The sequence below is a fragment of the Myotis lucifugus genome, unplaced genomic scaffold, assembly GCF_000147115.1.
Source record: "Myotis lucifugus unplaced genomic scaffold, Myoluc2.0 scaffold_287, whole genome shotgun sequence".
In the NCBI taxonomy this organism is placed as follows: domain Eukaryota; kingdom Metazoa; phylum Chordata; class Mammalia; order Chiroptera; family Vespertilionidae; genus Myotis; species Myotis lucifugus.
Window position 1 is genome coordinate 1011901 of NW_005871335.1, and position 21847 is coordinate 1033747.

Consider the following 21847-nt stretch of genomic DNA (forward strand, 5'->3'; position numbering starts at 1 on the left):
ATTTTGGCTGCTTCCCTGTGTTGATAGAGTAGCTTTGTGTGCTAGGTGTCCTATAGGGCCCAGGGGCTCAGCCTCCCTAATTACCTGAGGTGGACACTCTTGGTGCACCCCTTTGTGGGCTGTGTGCACAGCCTTGTAGTTAAGCCTTGATTGCTGTTGGTATCACTGATAGGAACTGACCTCCAGGTCAATTGGCTGTGAGGACCAGTTGTGTCTACAATGGGAGAACTTCTGTGCCGGAGACACCCTTATGGGGCAGGACTTGCTTTAGTGGGGCTTTGGCGCTCACTGAGTCTGCCCCCTGAGTGTGTCTCTTATGGATGTGAAGAGTTGTAATCTGGATGGTCTCACTCTGACCACTGGGTAGATTGGCTCTTGGATCTCCAAGGAGGTGCAAAGTCAGCCACTACCTGAGGCCACCCAGCAGGAGCTACAGAGAGATCTACAGATTCCTCCTCTTTGTTTGGGGTTTGGAGGTGCCCAGATGAGGTGCAGCTGTGAAGCAATGCAGGCTGCTGACGAGCCTTAGGCCTTCTTTTGGAAGCTCTTGGGTTCTCTGACCGAGCTACAGTTTGATAGGTTTTCAGGCGGAGAAAGGCCAGGCCATTCGTATGCAAAAGCCTCTGTGCACAGCTTGGGTGGGGTTGTAAATTGGGTAGGGTGAGGTCTCAAGGAATCACCAGGGCGGAGCAAACCACAATGGCTACCAGTCTGCTCTGCCTCCGGGGTCTGTGTCCCGTGGCCCTGTGCAGGAACAATGAACGCTGCAAGCACCTCTGCAAGAAAGCCGCTCTCACGTTCCGGCCCAATGCCAGACAGTCCAGTTTCTCTCCATATGAGTCTGGGTGCCCAAATTCTCATTCTGAACTGGAGTTCAGAGCGGTTGGGAGCTCGTATCTCCCTCCCGATTGAAAAAGACAACAGTGTACCCAGCTGCCAGCCCCTTTCACGCTCGCCTCCGTTAACTCCACACTTCCATACCTCTGCACCTCCTACCAGACTCAATGCACTTTTCTCTTTCCTTCTAGGGATCAAACCTGCAACCTTGGTGTATCAGGGGACACTGTAACCAACTGAGCTACCCGGCCAGGACAAAGCTTCTGCCTTCTTACTAAGGTTTTGTCCCAGCCTCCATGTCTATCAGTTTGGGGTAGATTTGGTTTGAAATCTCCCGCTAGGACTGTGTACTTGTGCATTTTTCTTTTAAAAAATGTCAGGTTCCTTTGCTTTATAGAGTTCATGCATAATCATGGCTATGTTATTTGGCACCTAGTTCAAAATGACTTTACTGTCTTGCATACCTTCATTTTATTATCAGTCTCTTTATCTGTGCTAATACTTGTTTTTCTTAAATTCCATGTTCTCTCACATTAATATTGCTTTTAACCAGTTTTTTTTAAAGCTACCTCTTTGTTTATAATACTCATGCATAGTGTTAATTAGGTATTTCCACCTATCTACTCTGTTTAGTCTATTTACATTCCTGGTGAGTACCAACTATGTAGATTTATTTCTATCACACTATTTTGTATTTTCTAAATGTAATCCACATGTTCCCGTTTCTGCCCCGGCCATCTTCCTGCCTTCTATTGTCTATATTCTTTTGCTTATCCCTGCTCTTTCCCTCATCCCCCATCTCCATAAACATCCAGACTGGGAAGCTGTAGCAAAGACTGTGAGGGTAGTTGCCTACCTCACATCCAGTATCTTTCTCCTACTTTGAAACAGAATAGTTATTTTTAGCTGGGTGTACTGCTGACTAGAATAAAAATGCATTTCCCAGCTCCCCTGTCAACGAGGTACAGCAAGTGAGATGTAGCTGAAAGGCTGTGGGAGACTTCCGGGAAGTCTCTTTCTTCTTTATTTTTTAATATATTTTTATTGATTTCAGAGAGGAAGGGAAAGAGAGAGAGAGAAACATCAATAATGAGACAGAATCACTGATCAGCTGCCTCCTGCAAGCCCCACACTGGGATCGAGGCCGCAACCCGGGCCTGTACCCTGAACCAGGAATCGAACCGTGACCTCTTGGTTCATAGGTTGACGCTCAACCACTGAGCCACACCAGCTGTGCGGGAAGTCTCTTTAAAAGGGAGGTAGCTTGCAGTACAGCCATCCTGGGCCAGGAGGATATATGACAAGCACAAGGATGGTGGAGCAGAAAGACCAAGGAACCTGGGTCTCGGATCACCTTAGAGCTGCCGTACCAGTCCCGGGTCACCTATACTTCATTTACAGGAGAGAGAACAAATGTCTCTCAAGGATAAGCTATGAACTGGGTCTCTTTTATTAGCAGCTGAATGCAATTCCTGACACAGACACTATAGACGGTTCTAGTATTTTAATTTTTTTTAAATGCACATCTAACTACTGATTTTAGAAACGTGGTTCTTTTCTAGTTAATTAAATAAATCTAATATATTTGATAAAATCCTCTGTTCAACTCTAGTTCCTGTGTTGCATGCTTTCCTGTGAGGGTTGCCTCCCTTCTTGCTGGGTGAGGCAGGTTGAAGCTGACATGCAGAGAAGCCTAGAGGAAGCGTTCTAATGAATTCTAGTCTTTACCCCTCCTGTTCCAGAGGTTTGATTATATAAACCAACAAATTGTGCTTATTTGTTGTCACTTGAGGCCAAAGAATCCTGATGAAAATAAATAGAAAGCACGCTAGCCGGTTTGGCTCAGTGGATAGAGTGTCAGCCCAAGGACTGAAGGGTCCCTGGTTCAATTCCGGTCAAGGGCACGTACCTCACTTGCAGGCTGCGGAAGGCAACCATTGATGTGCCTCTCTCACATCGATGTTTCTCTCTCTCTGTCTCTCCCCGTCCCTCCCACTGTCTCTAAAAATCAATGAAAAAATATCCTCAGGTGAGGATTAACAAAAAACAAAAACCAGAAAGCCACTGAACAGACATGTTCTTGTGGCATTTGCCTAATTCATCCACAGGGAAGGCACCAGAAATGGAATAGATTTAAATTCTTAGAGAGGAAGTTGATTTTTTTAAAAAAAGGATAATAATGAAGGAATGACACAGGAAAAGCACCAGAAGAGAAAGATAAAAAAGAAGGAATTAAAAATAATGAGTCCCAGAATGCTGCCTAATTTATCAAAGTTGTCAGCAGCAGTAGTTGAAAGCAAAAATATGTTCTTTACAAAAAAACAGACTAAAGTTAACCAACAGGATTAGATCTCACAGGAGTAATAAAAAGCAGACGTAATGGTCAATAACACATCTTTTTATTTCAACTATTTAAAACAACCTGAGGATAATACTTAAGTACCAAACCTCCTCTTAAAACTCTATCTGGTCATTTCGTATTCAGATATAATATACCGATGGTGTATGACAATTTAGTTCAAGATTTTTTTAAAAAGTCAGCCATTGGTGTCAGCCCAGGGCAGAAGTTCAAGCATATGTTATAATTTATAATTAAAAACAATTTTACCTGGGACACAAACAACTGTTTTACCTAGCCCCATTAACAACAACAATTTGATTTACTATAATTACCTAAAATCCACACACCAGGAATAAAAATTCTATTACAACATTTGCTTTAAATATCTATTCTTCAATTTGATTTACCATCATTACCTAAAAAGCAAGCCATACCTACATTCTCGCTAACATATATCATGGGCAACCAGAAAAGAAAAGGATTACCTTCGATGCAAGGTTGTCCACTAAGGCGATCATAGAGTTCTTAAATAAGGTGGCAGCGGTCAGAGGGCGCTTGGTCACCTCCGTGATGCTCAGTTTGCCTTCGGGCCACATATTCTTCAGCACAGGATTTGAACTGAGAAGCACAGGAAGAGCAATTCAAACAGGCTGAACAAGAACTGCTAAGCAATCCAGCCGGACGTACCCTGGGAGGCATGACTAGACCACAGACTGAACTCACAAGGCCTAATTGGAGAAACAATTCCATCCAGAAAATGATGCTGAAAGATGTGTCCAAACTGTACTGCATTAAAAAAAAACCTCTTTGAAGTGACATCTATATTATTATGATCTAGTACCCTCAAGGAGTTAACATAGGTCTTACAATCTACACATAAAATATAGTCTGGGTGGTAGTTACGGGAATGAGTGCAAACCACTAGCAGGGAAATGACTCTCAATGTTATGGTAGAAAACATGAACACCAAAGTATCTTCTGATTGAAACAAATGTTCACACAGAATAGGTGACACCACAAACAGGCAGGTCTTTCCAAAAGTACAGTGAGGAAGGTAAAATAACCATCCTCACACCGTCTTCTAGAAAGTCCCTCGCCTGCAGTTGGATTGATGAGCCACTTACAGGTAGCACTGGCGGCTAAAATCTGTCACTGAGGTGACACTAAGATGGCTGTGATCCTATTCTTGAAAGTGTGCATCAGGCCAGCGTTCATGCTCACCACGGAATAGTCATTATGTGGCTCCGTGGAGATATTTTTAAAAACCCGTGGGGTGGTCTCAACTCGGATTTTCTTCCTGTTTCATTTCGGGTGCTTTTGATTTTCAAAGATTGAAATGTGAAACCTTGCTGGCTTCCTGGAAACTTTTCTCTTGTCAGATTTTTTTCTTCTTTTTTTAAACTGGGGTTTGAGACTAGAAAAGAATTAACATGGGCATTTTTTTTGCTAATGGTGTTTACTACTGCCATCATTTTCCCCACTTTTCTTCTCCTGGTATAAAATTGAGAAAATTGAGTTGGTTTCCCAAATATCTAGTAAATTTCTATACAGAGCAGCTCAAAATAATTGCTGCAAACATGCTAAGGACCGATGAGGTGAGGGGAAGATTTACCGGGTCTCTGAGTGAAGACAGAACCACACTGTGACCCTCCCTGCCGCTTGCAAGAAAGTGACTATAAAATAATGCACTGATCTGTGGCTTATGGACCCAGTTTTTTCACTTTCTAGTTTTATTCCATAATTTTCCAATGATATGCACATCAATAAAAATAACCACATCAACGTACCTGGTTTTCCCTTAACTTTTCCATTCTAATCTTTAATAGAGAGAGAACTTAAAGTAGTGGTTCTTGACATTTAGTACACATGAGTGCGGGATGCCTTCCTAACACTTACTGAATACAATTTCCTGAGATCAGAACAGGTGTCCTTTGAAAATTCTGGTGTGAGCAGTTTCTACTTTGATCTAAGCAGTTTCTACGCCAAATATCACCTTACTCACTGCTGGCCATTTATAGAGACTCTTGTACTACCTTGTCAGTTAGGGAGGGGTGCTGAAAATGAAGGAACTAAGACATTTATTATTATGGGACCCATGCACTATTGCTGGGAATGAAGACTGGTGCAGCCACTATGAAAAACAGTATGGAGTTTCCTCAAAAAATGAGAAATGGAACTGCTTTATGACCCAGTATTTCCACTTCTGGGTATATATCTGAAGAAACCCAAAATACTAATTCAAAAGAATATATGCACTCCTATGTTTATTGCAGCATTATTTATAATAACCAAGACATGGAAACAACCCAAGTGCCCATGAATATAGATGAGTGGATAAAAACAGCTCTGGTACATATATACTATGGAATATTACTCGGCCATAAACATGAATGAAATCTTACCATTTGTAACAGCATGGATGGACTTAGAAGGTTTTATGCTAAGTGAAATAAGCCAGACAGAGAAAGACAAATACTATCTGATTTCACTTGTTTGTGGAAGCTAAAGAACAAAATAAATGAACAAACAAAACTGAAACAGACTCATAGACACAGAGAACAGACAGATGGTTGCCAGATGGGTGGGGCATTGGGGGGGATGGGTGAAAAAGGTGAAGGGATTAAGAAGTACAAATTGTAGTTACATAACAGTCACGGGGATATGAAGTACAGCACAGGGAATATAGTCAATAATATTGCAGTGACTATATATGGCGTCAGGTGGATACTGGAAATTTCAGGGGGAACACTTTGTCAAGTATATGATTACCTAACCACTAGGCTGTACACCTGACACTAATAGAAAATAATATTGACTGTAAACTGTAATGGGGGAAAAAAAGGCATTGCCACCGATAGCTCTAAATAAATAAGTAAATGAATGGACCAAAGGAACCCTTTCTTTAAAAGGGAAACTTAGTTATCCAGAAACCCAGTACGTAAGGCAAGGCAGAACTTATCTGGCTAAGAAAAAAGAAGTGATGAGCAAAGTCTGTGCACCTGGCCTGCCACTGGTTTGCTTTCTTCCTCCTTTCATTTACACACACACACACACACTCAGATATATGGCGCACACACACACACTAACATGCATGTATACACTGAAGGTCTAATAAGCCCCACCTACAGAACTGGAGATCCAAGTTCCTTTAAATATATACAAAGGAAAAAAGGATGGAAATTTGGGAGGCTATTTAGCCATGGAAGCACTGACGTGTCCAGAGGCAAAGGTAGCCCATCCAAGCACCACCCAGGAGGATGGTTTTTGCCTGAACAATTTCAAGACTTCCCACCCCACTGGCAAGGCCTTTCCTCTGATGGATATCTGTACAGTAAGTTGCAGTCAACAGATTTTTGACAAGATCATCCCTATTGTGAAATGAACTCATCTTCGCTTGACGCCTTTAATGTTGGATTTATCGAAGTTCCTTTGTTCTGACTCTGTGTTTCCTAAGTGATTAAACATTTTGGACTTTATGAGTAATGTTTTTCAGTCAATTAATAAACTAGAATTCTCACTGCTGTTTTGACTTCCCTAGTGGGTTTTCCAATAGGAAAAAAAAATAGCTTGTCATACCAACGCAAGTATTCCATTCCACATGACCATCAGATCTTCCTCTGGAAATAATCCACAGGCTGTTCCGTTTCTTCATTTGTCCTGTGAGCTCAGAGTTACGTGAAACCACCCCTGGGAGGTGGAGCTGTTCCCGGGGAGATGAACTTGGGGCCATGATGAATTCCCGAAGGTAAGGAATGCCACATGGGGCAGTCTCTTGGTACACAGCCCGGCTCTGCCTTCTTTCCTTAGCAACAAACCCACAGACATTGCCACTGGCCAACGAAGGCCATTTTTTCTAATTTGAGTTTTTGACATTTTCTACACAGAGCTATGCCAGACTCTGTCCTTTGTCCCTCTTACCTGATAAGTTACGAACTGAAACTCCTTTCTGAAAGTCCCTTTTCCCCATGGCCAGCTCTTATAGGGGTCCCCTCTACCTGTAACATCCTAAGGGCACAGCTCCATCAGCACTCCTGGTGGCATGCACGCAGAGGAACCATTTCACAGCAAAACTGCTGGAAACAACAGTCTAAACACAACGTCGCCACATTCTCATTTTCTCCGTTCCCTGGAGCCCACTTCCATCACACACTGGCCTTCCACAACTCTACGGAGACCGGTGTTGTCAAGAGTCCCACTGATGTTCATGTCAGCAAACCCAACAGTGCATCTCGGTCCTCACATCACTCTGCTTTGGACAGATTTTTGACACGGTTTATACCTTTTTCTTCTCAACGCACTTTTTCCTTGGCTTGGCCTCGCTGACACCAGATTCCGGGTTTCTTCCTGCCTCACTGGCACGCTCAGTGTCCTTTGCTAGTTCCTCCTTTCTTTCTTGACTCTAAATGCTGGAGCGTCTCAGGGGTTCTTTTTTTTTACCTCTCCTCTCTCTTATTTTTTAAATCTGTGTTCCCCCTAAATCCAATCTTAAGACTTTACTATCAATGAATTGATACCCCAAACCCCACCTTTACCCTGAGTCCCAGAGGCATACATGCGATTGCCTATTTGACATTTTCAACTGGATGTTCAATATAATATGCACCTCCAGCATAAAATATCCTAGACAAAGCTCTCGATTTCCCTCACCAGATTAGCTCCTCCTCTTGTCTTCCCCCATCAAGCATCCCTTCCGCACTGCTCAGGTATCGGCTTGGATTTCTGTTTTTCTCTCGCATCACACATCCCATTCATCAGCAAGTCTTGTTGGCTCTACTTACCAACTATCACCCACTCTGACCACCTTGCATCATCTCTGTCACTACCATCCAAATCTCAGACTAGTCCCCTAACTGGTCTCCCCAGTTCTACTCTTGCCCCCAACAGTGTGTGCTTTATTAGGTAGCCCTAGTGATTTGTTTAATGTATAAATCACATCTGATCATTAATTCCAGTGGCTGCCCTTCATTCTTCCTCCTTACTTCGGCTCACAGCCTCTTCATAACCCAGGCCCCGTTGACCTCTGTAAATACTCATTCCTTGTCGCTCTCCCCATCCCTCTTTTTTACGCCACAATGACCTTCTGGCTGTTCTCGATGCTCCCAAACTCATTCTTACTTTAGCACCTTGGTACTAGCTGTTCTCTCTACCTGAAATGCTCTTCTTCCCCACTGTTCACGGCTCACTCCCCGACTTCATACAGGTCTCTGCTCAAATATCACCTCTTTTAAGAAGCCTTTCCCACAACCCTATCTACAATGCCTCCCCTGCCCTTCCTTGCTTGCACCCTTCAACCTTTTTTTTTTAATCCTTGTCGAAACAAGGCCACCAGAAATTTTGGTTGCCTCCCCCCCATAAAAAACTGGGAGAGAGATCACCCTTCAATCTTTTACCTACTTTATTTTTCTTCACAGCACTTGTCACTACCTGGAAGTTAGCTGTCGTTTTGTTTACTGACTGCCCCCTCTACTAGAATATAAGACGTAAAGGGGCAGGGACTTGTCTAAATTTCTCCCACAGCTGTACCCCAGAGCGTGGGAGGACGTGTGGCTCAGAGGTGCTCAGTACCTCTTTGATGATCCACTGACCAACTGACGAGGAGACTTGATAAATGAGTGTCTACAGTTCTCTAACCCATAGAAGTAGCTGACTGAGCATCCTTCTTTCTTCATGGGCCTTCTTTCCGAAGTATCATGCTGGGTTTGAACTTGTTTTTTCCCCTTTTCTGGGATTGTGAGAAGATTCTGTCCACTCAGGATCTACCATCAGTGATTCCAGCTGCTACTCAGACAGCAGAGGGACCTCTTCGTCGGGGGCAAAGACACTACAGTGGGAATCTGAGTGTGTAAGGTTTTCAGCTGTGCCAGAGGTTATCTGACACCTTCCATTTGCCACTGGCCCAGCCAGGGACTCCTCCTGAATATTCTGGTAGGGGGTGCCAGAAGGATGGCAGCAGTAAACAGAGAAACTGAGGCCACCCAAGGGCAATCAGAGAAAATCATATTCATAGCAGGTCCCTGTCCTAAGTCTATTGATTGTTATAATTACAGAGTAATATTTTATTAGGTCTGATCAAGCAGAACTAGAGAATTTACCAAAAAAAATCTTAAAGTTGTCACATAAAAATAATCATGTGCATATATACTGTGCGATATATGTCAAAATGTTTAATATAAAGACAGTAAAATTTAACCCTACCTGTTATACATCAGGCGCTTGAAATCTTGAAATAAAGTGTCTTTATTTTTGTCAATAAAACCGATGACAGAATAGCTAATGGAGGAAAAACATAGAAAATGTTCATTACTCACCAAGCAAGAGCCACATTTAAAGCTTTTCTAGAAATCTACAACACCCTCCCACTGTTAATTATGCAATCAGTTTATGAGGCTGATTCTGTCCTCGATGTCCTGTGTTAAGGAACATCAAATTTTACCTCCTAAATAAAGGGGCTATTGTTTCTATTCTTCAAAAGCAGAGCAAACATCATTACCATAATTACAATTAAGATCATTTTCTACTGGCTTACTGCTTACCTCAAGAAGATGACTCTTAAAATACAGACAGCTGTATTTATCATCCAGCATTACTAAGATAAAAGCAAACCAGCGACACACAGGAACTAAGGGCCTCATCCGAAGGGAGGTCAAGGGGCTTGCCTAAGGTTCGCTCAGTGTGTTCAGGGTGGGATAAAAGAATCCAAGGAGAACCGCAAAGGATGGTAAGAGCTGGATAAGCAGAGGAGAAAGCAGAAGGCAGATCACACAGGGAAATAGATTATTAAACAAAGGGAAGGAAGCAGGCACATGCATGACATTCTTGAAAGAAAACGAGGAGGCCAGTGTTTATGGTCTGGAGCAGTGGTTCTCAACCTTCTGGCCCTTTAAATACAGTTTCTCAGGTTGTGACCCAACCATAAAATTATTTTCATTGCTACTTCATAACTGTAATGTTGCTACTGTTATGAATCGTAATGAAAATATCTGATATGCAGGACGGTCTTAGGTGACCCCTGTGAAAGGGCCGTTCGACCGCCAAAGGGGTCACAACCCACAGGTTGAGAACCGCTGGTCTGGAGGAAGGGAGATGAGTAAGGTCTTGAAAGCCCAGTAGTTGGTGAGAAAGGTGGGAATAGGACCTGTTCTTCTGCAGTGACGGGCATGGCCTCTAGGTGGCGCACACTCAGGGCTGGGGGTATAAAAGTCATGGAGGATTCTGGGAGATGGTAACTATAGATGCAGCTGCTTCTTACAGCTCTGTTTTCTCACCTGTCTACATGTCCCCTCGACCATCACATCAATGCACACAGTTCTCAGATCTCTAACCCTGAACCCTCGCCAATATTTCAGCCTTGCATACTTAATTCTGCAAGAAAGTCCCATCACGCTATGCTGCCCATGGGGGTCGGGGGGGACTTGCCTCCCCCACTTTAGGTCTTCTTCCTAATACCTTCAAGCCATTTTTGACTGAACCCTAGAAGTCACCTGACTCAATCTATCATGTAACCCATAAAACTCAAACTTCCAAGCCCTTATTTTGGGCCTTGAAGACTCATTATGATTTGATCTGAATCTATTTTTCCAGGCATTTCTACTTGTCTTTGCTACAAAAAGGACACACTCCTGTCAAATGGACCCAGTAGCTATTTCCTGAATGTTTAGCACTCTTCCCACTTGTTCCTATAAAAATAATCCCCAGCATCCAAGGACTGCATCAAGGACCCAAGGCAGCATCGGCTTCCCTGGGTGTATTACACACAGCTAGAAGGATGATATCATTTCCTTATTCTGAATCCTGACAACAACTCCATATGGCAACTATTTCAGACCATCTTTTATTGTATCAATGTAAGCATGTAAATGTGTGTGTATATATACGTGTGTAAGTATTTATATAGATAATATAAAAATGTATGTGTATAAATACATACACACACCACCATATGTGCATGTATGCATCTTACGTGGAAAGCTCTTTGTGGGCAGGGGCCACACTTTAGAAAGCACCATGCACACAGAAGATGTCCAGTAAAAACCTAAAAAAGGACTGGAGGGCTCAGCATCGAGGCAGGTGAGATTTAACACAGACACAGCCAATAGGAGGAGGCAATGTGACCGTAGAGGATACACTTCAATCAAATGGGCCTAGCTGCTGAAAAGACATCTGGCCACAAAGCCTCACACACCCCCTTTTTACTAGCTCCCAATCCTATCACTGCTCCATCCCCAGCTCCTTCCCTCTTCTGCACTCAGGGAGGTCGGCCGGAGTTCTGGAGGTCAGGAAACCTTATTGTCTCAGCTCTCCCATGAACATGCTGTGTAACCCTGGGTATGACTTTTACACTCTCTGCATAGGTTTCCTCATCTGTAAAACGAAAGGGCTGGCCTGGTGGTCTCTAAGGCCTCTCTGTCCAGCCCTGCTTCTATGCCACTGCGAGATGAATGCACCCCGGAAGCGAGGCCTGGGTTTTCAGTGGGAGACAGCTGTGCGGTGCTGATCTTCCCTCCTCAGTATTCTGGAACCCGGGAACAGGACCAGAAAAAGAGGAAAATGGTGCCATACCAGCCCTAATGGCTAGTGTGACAGATGGGGTGATAATTTCGAGCCATATTATTTTATATGATTCCAGAGTTTTAATTTAAATCAGGAACAGCTATTAAAATTTCTTCAGATGTCTTTTCAGCATGTAGAGATCATCATTTGCCTTTTTATAGTTGTTTCATCTCTTCCTATAATGGGTTTTATGAATATAAACAGAATTCCTAATGTAAACCATAAGGAGAACAAGAGAGGCCTTTACACAATAAGGAGCAGTGTTCAGTGGACAAAGCTTACTAAGTACAGTGGGCTGAAAAATGCCCCCTGAACAGCATCCATGCCTAACTCCTTAGACCCTATGAATGTTGACCTTATACGATAAAAGGTGTGGTTATGTGAGGGATGATGAGAGGAGAAGCTTATATGGTATTACCCAGGAGGGGCCTTAATGCCTTCACAAGTGTAGTTTTAGCTTAGAAGCAGATGAGATTTAACACAGACACACCCAAGAGGAGGCAGCAATGTGACCACAGAGGCAGAGCCTGGAGTGATGGGGCCACAAGCCAAGGAATGCTTGCGGCTGCCAGAAGCTGAAAAAATGCTCTTTTCTAGAGTCTTCAGAGTGGCCTTGCCGACACCTCGATTTCAAACTCCTGGCCTGCTGAACTGTGAAAGAATAAATTTCTCCTGTTTTAAGCCATCAATTAAAGGTAATTTGTTACAGCAGCCCTAGGAGACTAAAATGCTAAGGTAGTTATATTTTCTTGTCAATTTCTACTTTTATTGTAATCAGAAAATGTGGCTCCTGCAAATTTTACTTTTCAAAAAATATTTGATAAATAAAATGGCAAAACTGGTCATGATGGGTGACTCTCACTTCAGGGCCTGTGTGTCTGCTGCCTCTTCTGCTTGGAACTCCCTCATTTCTCCCTCCTCTCTTCCTAGTTCTTTGCCCTGACTAACCTCTTTTACTTTTAGGACTCAGCTTGGGTATCACTTCCTCCAGCAAGACTCCTCTATACTCCACTCTGGGTTAAGCATTCCTGCTCAGTGTTCCCATAATGCCTGTGCATTTCTGCCTTCCATTCATCCTTCTTTATAGTGACCTACAATGTATCTGCTTTTATCTTCCTCTACACTAGTGGTTCTCAACCTTCTGGCCCTTTAAATACAGTTCCTCATGTTGTGACCCAACCATAAAATTATTTTCGTTGCTACTTCATAACTGTAATGTTGCTACTGTTATGAATCGTAATGTAAATATCTGATATGCAGGATGGTCTTAGGCGACCCCTGTGAAAGGGTCGTTCGACCGCCAAAGGGGTCGCGACCCACAGGTTGAGAACCGCTGCTCTACACTATTACCTTCTTCGGAGAAAGGCCCATCTCATCTATTGTTCTATCCTAGTCCTTAACTTGGTTTATTTATCCATCTGTTGATTTTGACTGACGAACAACTATGCCAGGAGCTGTGCATGGCCACACAGTGTGTGCTCAATAAATGTTTGAAAAGCAAGGAATGCATGAAGCGATGCCAATTTTTATTTTTAAGTGGAAAGATTAAAGGAGGCCTATAAAATGACTGAAAATAATGCAAATGAACAGGAAAACAACCTATATTTCCCCCTGGTTATAATTTCTGAAGTGAGGTTGCATGCAAACATCACATTAGGTGCCAAAGTAAGATACTCACACTACATCCCCTGCGTAATGTCGGATTCGAAAGTCCCGATCAAACTCCAGCATTTTGTCTGAGGCACAGAGCTAAGAAATCAAGGAGATTATTTTTAAAACAGCCATTTACACTTTCCTAAAAATATATTCCAATTTCACTGAAGAAGATAATTTTGTTACAACATCGTGATATCATTATGAATGAAATCACACTGTGTGGGGCTTGATTTAAATATTCTGCTTGTGTGGTAACGACTGGGAGCTTTCACTAGAAACCCACACAGCACCCCCTGCTGTGGAGTATGGGCAAATGACCAAGTTCTGGACAATGGAAGGTGAGTGGAAGTGAGGTGAGGCTGTTCCAGGGCAATCGTCCTCTGTACTTTTTTTTCTCCTCCCACTAGTTGGATGCAAAGAAGGACACAGGGGATGGAAGAGGCAGAAGATGAAAGAAGTTTGGGTCCTTGGAAGAGAAATAGACTTCTATTGTCTATGATACCTAAATCTTGGCTGCTATCATATACCCTTTATAATTAAGAGCTAATATGCTAATTAGACCGAACAGCAGAATGACCGTCCGGACGACCTTCCGGATGAAGCCGGGGTTGTGAGGGCCGAGCCCCTTGCAAGAATTTCATGCATCGGGCCTCTAGTATCCTATATAATAAAAGGCTAATATGCAAACTGAATGGTGGAACGACCGGTTGCTATGATGTGCACTGACCACCAGGGGACAGACGCTCAATGCAGGAGCTGCACCCTGGTGGTCAGTGTGCTCCCACAGGGGGAGCACCGATCAGCCAGAAGCCAGGCTCACGGCTGGCGAGCACAGCAGCAGTGGTGGGAGCCTCTCCCGCCTCCATGGCAGTGCTAAGGACCCCTCGGGGGATGTCTGACTGCTAGATGTTGTGCACTGGGCCACGAGTATATATATATATTTAAGAATAGTTTATTGATTTTTAGAGAGAGAGGAAGGGAGAGAGAAACATCAATGTGAGAGTACAACATTAATCAGCTGCTTCCTGCGTGCCCCCTACTGGGGATTAAGCATACAACCTGGGCATGTACCCTTGACTGGGAATCGAACCAGCAACCTCCTGGTGCATGGTAAGATGCCCAACCAACTGAGACAGGGCTCTCGGCAGCCCAGCCTACCCTGACTAATATGGTTTCATTCTCCATGTTCCACTTAAGGAGGGCATTTAAGTGCTTGCTGTCTGCCAGGCATGTACATCTTTCAATCCTCACAACTGATATTTGAAGTAAGTATCATGAGCTTTCCTTTTCACACAAGGAAACTAAGGCTCAAAGAAGTCAGGCAATTGGCAGAAGGTCACACAACCATTAACTGGTAGCTCTGGGAAGGATCCCTGGGACCGAATGTAATGTCTGTGCTTCCCATGCACACAGTAGCCTGGCTCATCTCCCTTCTGCTAAGCTGGGACCCCAGTTCAGGCCTGTCACTGCTTAGAGATCAACCTTGATTCCTCTCTCTCTTATTAACCTCTTGCTTTTTCTTAAGTCCTCATCCAAGGGTATGTTTTTTTTTGAGAGAGAGAGACATCATTAGCTCTCTCTCGTATGTACCTCGACCAGGGATGGAACCTGCAACCTAGGTATGTGCTCCAACTGGGGATTAACCCACAAAATTTTTAGAGTATGGGACAACACTCCAACCAACTTTTATAAAACCCCTTTTATTTATAAAATCCCCAAAGGAAAAGGACCCAAGATATGCCTGTACCAATTAAATATTCTTACATTTGGATTCACAGTGATGAAAATATTCTGACAGCTTGGTTATTTCACTTCTTTCCTTCATTAGGCAAAAATCCCAGAAAATAACACATTTAAAAATTCCCCATCTTAGTGCTTGTCTGGGAGATGATGCTGGAGGAAGGAGCCACCTGGTCCAAGAGATGGCCAAACCCAGGCTCCCACATTTAAACAAGAAGGTGAAAGAGAAATAGAAAGAGGGAGAGGGAAGGAGGGAGGGAGGAAGGGAAGGAGGCAAGAAAGAGAGAGAGGAGAGGGAATCCCATCTCTACAGATTAATAACTGTTCAACATTTCCGATCAAATCAGTAGCAACTGCTTAAACGCACTATGTACAGTTGCTACCTTAAGAATAAGATTATATTTCAAAATACTTGGTTGACACGTTTAATTCATGTGTATAAATGGCCAAGGTAACACATATAAAAAATGAGGTGATTTCTCATGGGAGAGTCACAGTTATTTTTTAAAATGAGGTAGAGCCTTGCATGTGTTAATTGAAAATTCAATATTCTGTAAGATTTATTTGGTATGACCATGACCAATTCATTTCAAATTTGACAAACACTGATGGTCTATCATCTGGTAGGCACAATTCTAGGCGAGTCTCCAAAACCTGAACAGTGATTACAAAGGACATTTTTAACCCAGTCCTCCAAAACGGGGCCCGCGTAATCATGCCATCTCTAACAACATCATGCTAAAGGATTTAGGTTGCTTCCAACTTTGGTCACTGCTCTGTCCCCAACACCCAGGATTGTACCTGAAAAATGAGAGGCACTTAGTATTTGCATTATAAATGGGGAACAACTAAAGGGATAGTAGTATGTGAAAATCGACTTGTAGTAGGGCTGCAAGTCATTCCTCAGTAGCAGACCAAGGAGAATATTTTAGAAATAAACTGTCCTAAAATAAATATCAGCTAGTAATCGGTATCTGGATGGTTTGTGCTTTGTCTAGTTAACTGTGGAATCCTCCTATTCTGATGACATAATTTCAAAGGGGATGAAGTTAGAGAACAGATTTCTTCGTGCTGAACAATGGAGTGCACCCTAGATTTACATGGGATGACGGAGGAGCAGAAATGTGTGCCCCATTTCCGTGGAAGTGAGGAAGAATGGAGACTGGTTTTCCTCTAGCTTATGGCTGCTAGACAAGCCTGCATTTGTAGGAAACACTTGGGGATGATGGTGTACCCCCTCCTAGGACAAATATTAATGGTATACTACCATGCGAGGCAGAGCACAAAGGTCTGACAACCACAACTGCCACCAATTATTCAGAAATAGGATCTATAGCTAACACTTTTTTTTAGAATGTGAAAAATGGGGGGAGGGGGTGGTTAAAAAATATACCCATGCATTTAAGGAATGACTTTCCTTGCAACAACTAGAATTACAGCTAGAATTTCTCTGTTTTTAAGAAAGTCATAGTCTGGCAAAGCACACATACCACATCGGCTAGCTGAGGGCTATAGTAAAAAGTCGAGGACAAAAGCTATTTTCAGTGCCAGAATGATGATCAGGGCTGCGGGAGCAAAATCGAGCACATGCACAAGGACTCTGTACCTATTGGTTAGCAATGACATCATCCTTTTTCCTATTTCTAGTCAATTGAGCAGTCTGGAGCGCCCTCTCCTGGATGATATGAGTTTTATCAACCTTGTCCTCCTATAAATCAGAGAAGGCAGAATTTATCCGCAGCAATAAATCTTTCACTGGATGCTTATGGCCTGCGTTGACTGGACACACAGTTGTGATAACCCAACATAGGAAGTCATTTAAGTCTGCCACACAATGCGGAAAACCTCACGCACGAACGCAAGAGGACGTTCTCAGTACACATGTTACCTTGCGGCTGGAGAAGTGCCCATGTTTGCCCAGCTTGCTGTTCAGTGCTTCGAGGAACATTGCGTCGGTGACCTTGCCGACGTTCATGCAGGCGTCGTCCAGGATGGCGATGATCCCCTTGTGCTGCTGCTCCACCAGGTCCACGATGATCTGATTGTTGAAGTAGTCGATCTGCGGGACACAGCACAGAGGCAATGCCCAAGGGGGCAGGGGCCGGACCGGAAACACCAGTGCCCCGTGCGCATCAGTTACGTCAAGCTCCCTCCATGGTAAACATGTGAATGACACCTGTGAGGTCTGACACTCAAATTCCCTCAGAGGCTTCTTTGCAACAGGAGACACTGTCTTCGATGAGAACAGGTCCAGGCAAAAATTATAAAGTGGGTAACGTTTCTCCCATCACTACCTGCTGTTTGAATCTTGTCTCTGCCTCCTGCACCTGACCCTGCTCCTTCAGACTCTCAATCCTCTAATCTGCTTGCCATTAACCACAAGACCCAGACTGCACTAAGTGCCAGCCAATAACCTTAAAGTGGCATTTGACATGTAATTTGACGAAGTGAAGGTATTACGCAGAACTTGCATTCTATGGACTTGGATTAAAACCCAAAGGAGTATTCCCCTCCAGTTTCCCAAAGTTAACAAGCCTATATGGGTATAACAGAGCTTTGAGGTTTTTCAGGATATACCATAAAGAATGTAATGCTGAGATTAAGTATCTATAAGAGGTAAGAATGGTCTTTTCATTTACTTCCATGAGCTGAATAAAGTTATAAGTAACTCCTGGCTTTTTGGCAACTTCAATACACACAGGGTTTACATCAGCGGTTGCCAACCTTTCGGACCTCGTGGACCAGCAGTGGTCCGTGGACCACTGGTTGGTGACTGCTGGCTTATACAACAATTCTCTCCTACACCTGTTCATTCTGATGTCCTGCAGCTCACACATCACCTGCAGCTCACAGAGAGCACAGGGGCCTGGCCGGGCGAGCTGTGCCTCATGTGAGGATGGGCAGCTGATTGTCTTAGTGTAAATGTGTTAATCTCTGTTAATGTGTTAATCTTAGTGTTAATCTCTGTGTTAATGTGCTCCATCTCATTGACCAGGTGCCTGAACTGAGAGCTGTCTCTATTAACTTCTGTAAAATCCATACACTCAAAATAGACTATTAAAGTGCCTCAGTATTCCTGTTCCATGCTATTTAAAATCAAGGACTCATGCCGGTTATTTGTCTGTGGTTTTCAGCTCCATTCCTAGTCTTTTAAATTCTTTTCTATTTTACAGACACAAAGTCTCAAAATGGGTGGCTTTTACTTTCTTTTTTGTACTCTTCTGGTTTGTCTAAATCAGTGGTTCTCAATAGAGGGTGACTTAGGGCCCTGGGGATATTTGGCAACCTAATGTCTGCTGACATTTAAAACAATTTTTTTCCAATTTTTATTGATTTCAGAGAGGAAGGGAGAGGGAGAGAGAGATAGAAACATCAATGATGAGAGAGAATCATTGATTGGCTGCCTCCTGCACACCCCACACTGGGGATCGAGCCCACAACGTGGGCATGTGCCCTGACTGGGAATCAAACCGTGACCTCCTGGTTCATAGGTCGATGCTCAACCACAGAGCCACACCAGCTGGGCTGTCTGCTGACATTTGTAATGGTCACATCTAGAGAGTGTTACGGGCCTCCAGTGGGAAGAGGCCAGGGATGCTGCTAAATAAACATCCTACAGTGCACAGGACAGGCTCACGTCAAAGGCGGGTCTGGTCCAAATGTCGCTAGTACAGTGACGGAGAAGTCCTGGCCTAAATATTTACCTTTCTTGTGGCATTTATTACATTTCTAATTAGGAAGAAAAGTTATTTCCACCTTTTGGAAAAATATCCTTAAAATACTCAAAAAGCAAGAACTCTGTATTAATGAATAGCTGAAATTTTAGACTTTGGGATGGGGGAGTTAGAGACTAAGTCTTTTGTCCCAGGGACAAAGAAGTAGGTTCCCTACAATTCTAATGATATAAACCAAAAGTGACTCATCTTTGCTAAAGAGTCCAGTAACTGTTAGTTCGTAAGTTTCATGCTGCTTAAAGTAGTGGCTTCCAAACCAGTTTCTTCCAGCAACTGGCATCTCCAGGAGGTTTCTTAGGGGCCTAGGGGCAAGCAGAGATGTGGGGGGCAGGCTCTGGGCCCCCCAGTCCCAGTCCAAGTTAAGCAGCTTTGTGCTGAGAGTCAAGTTCTCAACAGCGAAAGGTGACCTGCAAACTACGGCACCAAGGGCTTTTAAAATGGAATCACTTAGACAACCAGATATGTGTGCCTCCCAGGGAGAGTTCACACACCATCGGTAGAAAAACACTGGCCCCTGAACCTGGTCGAGATTCTAGATCTAACAACCAAGGACATACAAAAAACAGAGAAACATAGTCGATGACAGCTCAGGAATCTGATCAGAAAAATCCAGACTCGGGAAACACAACGAAACAAAGGACCCGTAATCTTCAACAAAAGATTATAAGGAAAAAGAGAGAGAGAGGGAGAGAGAGAGGGAGAGAGAGAGAGAGAGAGAGAGAGAGAGACAGACAGACACTGGGTGAAGAAAATCTACAGATATGTGAGAGACCTATTAGCCAACCACAGTATAGGAGCTTTATTTGGATCCAAATTCAAACAGACTGTAAAAACAAAACAAAAGAACTCTAAGACAATTGAGAAAAATGTGAAATCTGAACACTGACTGAACATGTGACACTAAGGAATTACTGTTAATATTTTAGGTGTGATAATGGTATTGTGCTTATGGTTTTTAGAGAAATACACTGAAATATTTACAGATGAAATAAGTCACATTATTGTCACATCACAGTGTGAGACTTGCTTCAAAATGCTCTGGGGGTGGGTGGGTACAGTCCACTGATGACTGTTAAAGTGGGGTGATGCATACATTAAGTTTATTATATTATGATCTCTGCTTTTAGATCATATATTTGAAATTTCTGTAAAAAAAAAAAAAAGAATGAATCACTATGTTCAGAAGTCTGGGGTTCTTAAAGGAAATACTTGCCCAGAATAGTGATTCTCATCTAGGGGGAGCTGGCATAGGGTCAGGCTTCTGCTCTCCCGAGGTCACGTATTTCTTGGTTTATTTCGCTAAAAATTTTTGCGTGTTCAGTGCTTTTGCTCCCTTTTCAGATGTTTGAAATCGCTTCCTGCAATTGTTGACTTTTCTCTTTATCAACCATGTCGGTGGAATTTGATACTCTGATGATTAAAGGATATTTTTGACCAGTATCTCTGAATCACATCTGGGTAGCAAGTTTTATAATTCAATTTGCTATAAAAACCTAAGTCTCAGTTTTAATTGGGTGTTGTACAACACATTCATTCTGAGAACGCTGCATATAAACTCCACTGAGTTACATCTGAATTGTGTTGTAAGAGTTCACTCCTTAAATCAAAATGGTAGGTAATCCTATTATAAAGTCATAGCACACTTTGGTTTATTTGAAATAGGCAAAATTTATACTGATATACTTGGAGAAAATTTTACGGCATTCTAATGTTTAACAAATGCAAGGCAAAGAGGCAATCTGAGGCAGGGACACTAGCATTGCTTCCTTTTTCCGAATGAGAGGAGAGGGACAGTGGGAAGGTAAAAAGGAATATAAAAGTGATTAAAATACGGCCTTTCGAATAGTTTTTTTACTGCTATCATGTTGAATATCACAAAATAAATACTGACTTTATTTTTATTGTCTCTACTCTTTGACAAGAGGATAAACACAGTTTTATAAACACAGAAACACAGGGACGCTCCAATGCTTTTGCATGGCTCAAATCTGTTCTTAAAATTGTTTAAAACAAAAATTCAAAAGAAAAATTACTAGGTCTCATTTCCATCATGATTGTCATGCTTTTTAGCGGTGATCTCTGGATTTGCACCTGAGACCAGGCCTGCATTCTGGTGACGTTATTACCAGGCTAGTGTGACTCTGACAAATATTACAGTTCACAAAGAGCCACGAAAAGAGAGGTGAGAGTGGAACTGTGACACGCAGGAAAGAAACGGAAATGAACTGAATGTAAGTGTTTCACGCAGGGATTTCAGAGAACAGGAATAACATCCACTGAGGACAATACCATGTCATGTAGCTAACAAAGCCGAGAAGGAGGAAAAAAAAAAAAAGGAGTAACAGGAGAAAAAGAAAGAAAAAGAGGAAGGAGAAGAAACTAAATCTGGAAGCAAAGTTCAGCCAGTTTAAGGCAAAAGTTGCTGCTCTGAATAACTTATAAATGATGCTGAACTCTTAACAGACATATGTGAACCAGAAAACCCATGTGGTACTCGCCATAAAGTGGAGATGTTAAGGTTACTGATTAAAACTCAGCATTTTCTGGGCACCAACAAGGGAGTCTTTTAAATTAGGAAAAACCCATCTACCTACCCTGAAAACGAAATGTATTTACACATCCCCAAAAGAAAAGCTGAAATGTTGTTGTTTCATGTACCCAGACAGATTTTTAAAAATGCCTTTTAAAAAATGGTATAGGATTTGGCATTATCATCATGTGTGACGGGCCTGGACATTGTCCCCAGAGGTGCACTCACGTGCTTCCAGGGGATCCCTTCTCGCTGGTACTCCTCTTGTTCTTGCTTCAGAACCAGCTGAATAAATAGCTGCTGCAGTTTCTCGTTGCAGTAATTGATGCAGAACTGCTCAAAGCTGCAAGAAAGGAATACATTATGCTTAAACAAATAAAAAGCAAACAGCAGGCCCTCGCTGGTTTGGCTCAGTGGATAGAGCATCGGCCTGCAGACTGAAGGGTCCTGGGTTCGATT

The 21847-nt window shown here is 42.9% G+C and overlaps 1 protein-coding gene across 7 annotated transcripts in view; it reads right to left on the bottom strand.

The window, feature by feature from the left end:
• Positions 1-21847, bottom strand: part of MYO1D (myosin ID) — a 256790-nt gene that overhangs the window by 135901 nt on the left and 99042 nt on the right. For 5 of the 7 annotated variants that reach the window (XM_014465322.2, XM_023763517.1, XM_023763514.1 and 2 more), the window contains exons 10-14: positions 21617-21731; positions 17013-17183; positions 13407-13477; positions 9374-9448; positions 3664-3796 (exon numbers count right to left, since the gene is read on the bottom strand). In XM_014465322.2, the coding sequence (XP_014320808.2) occupies positions 3664-3796; positions 9374-9448; positions 13407-13477; positions 17013-17183; positions 21617-21731 (565 nt within the window). Of the gene's footprint in view, positions 1-3659; positions 3797-9373; positions 9449-9766; positions 9904-13406; positions 13478-17012; positions 17184-21616; positions 21732-21847 lie in introns of those variants that run through there. The other 2 variants (XR_002831931.1, XM_014465323.2) reach the window with 2 other exon arrangements.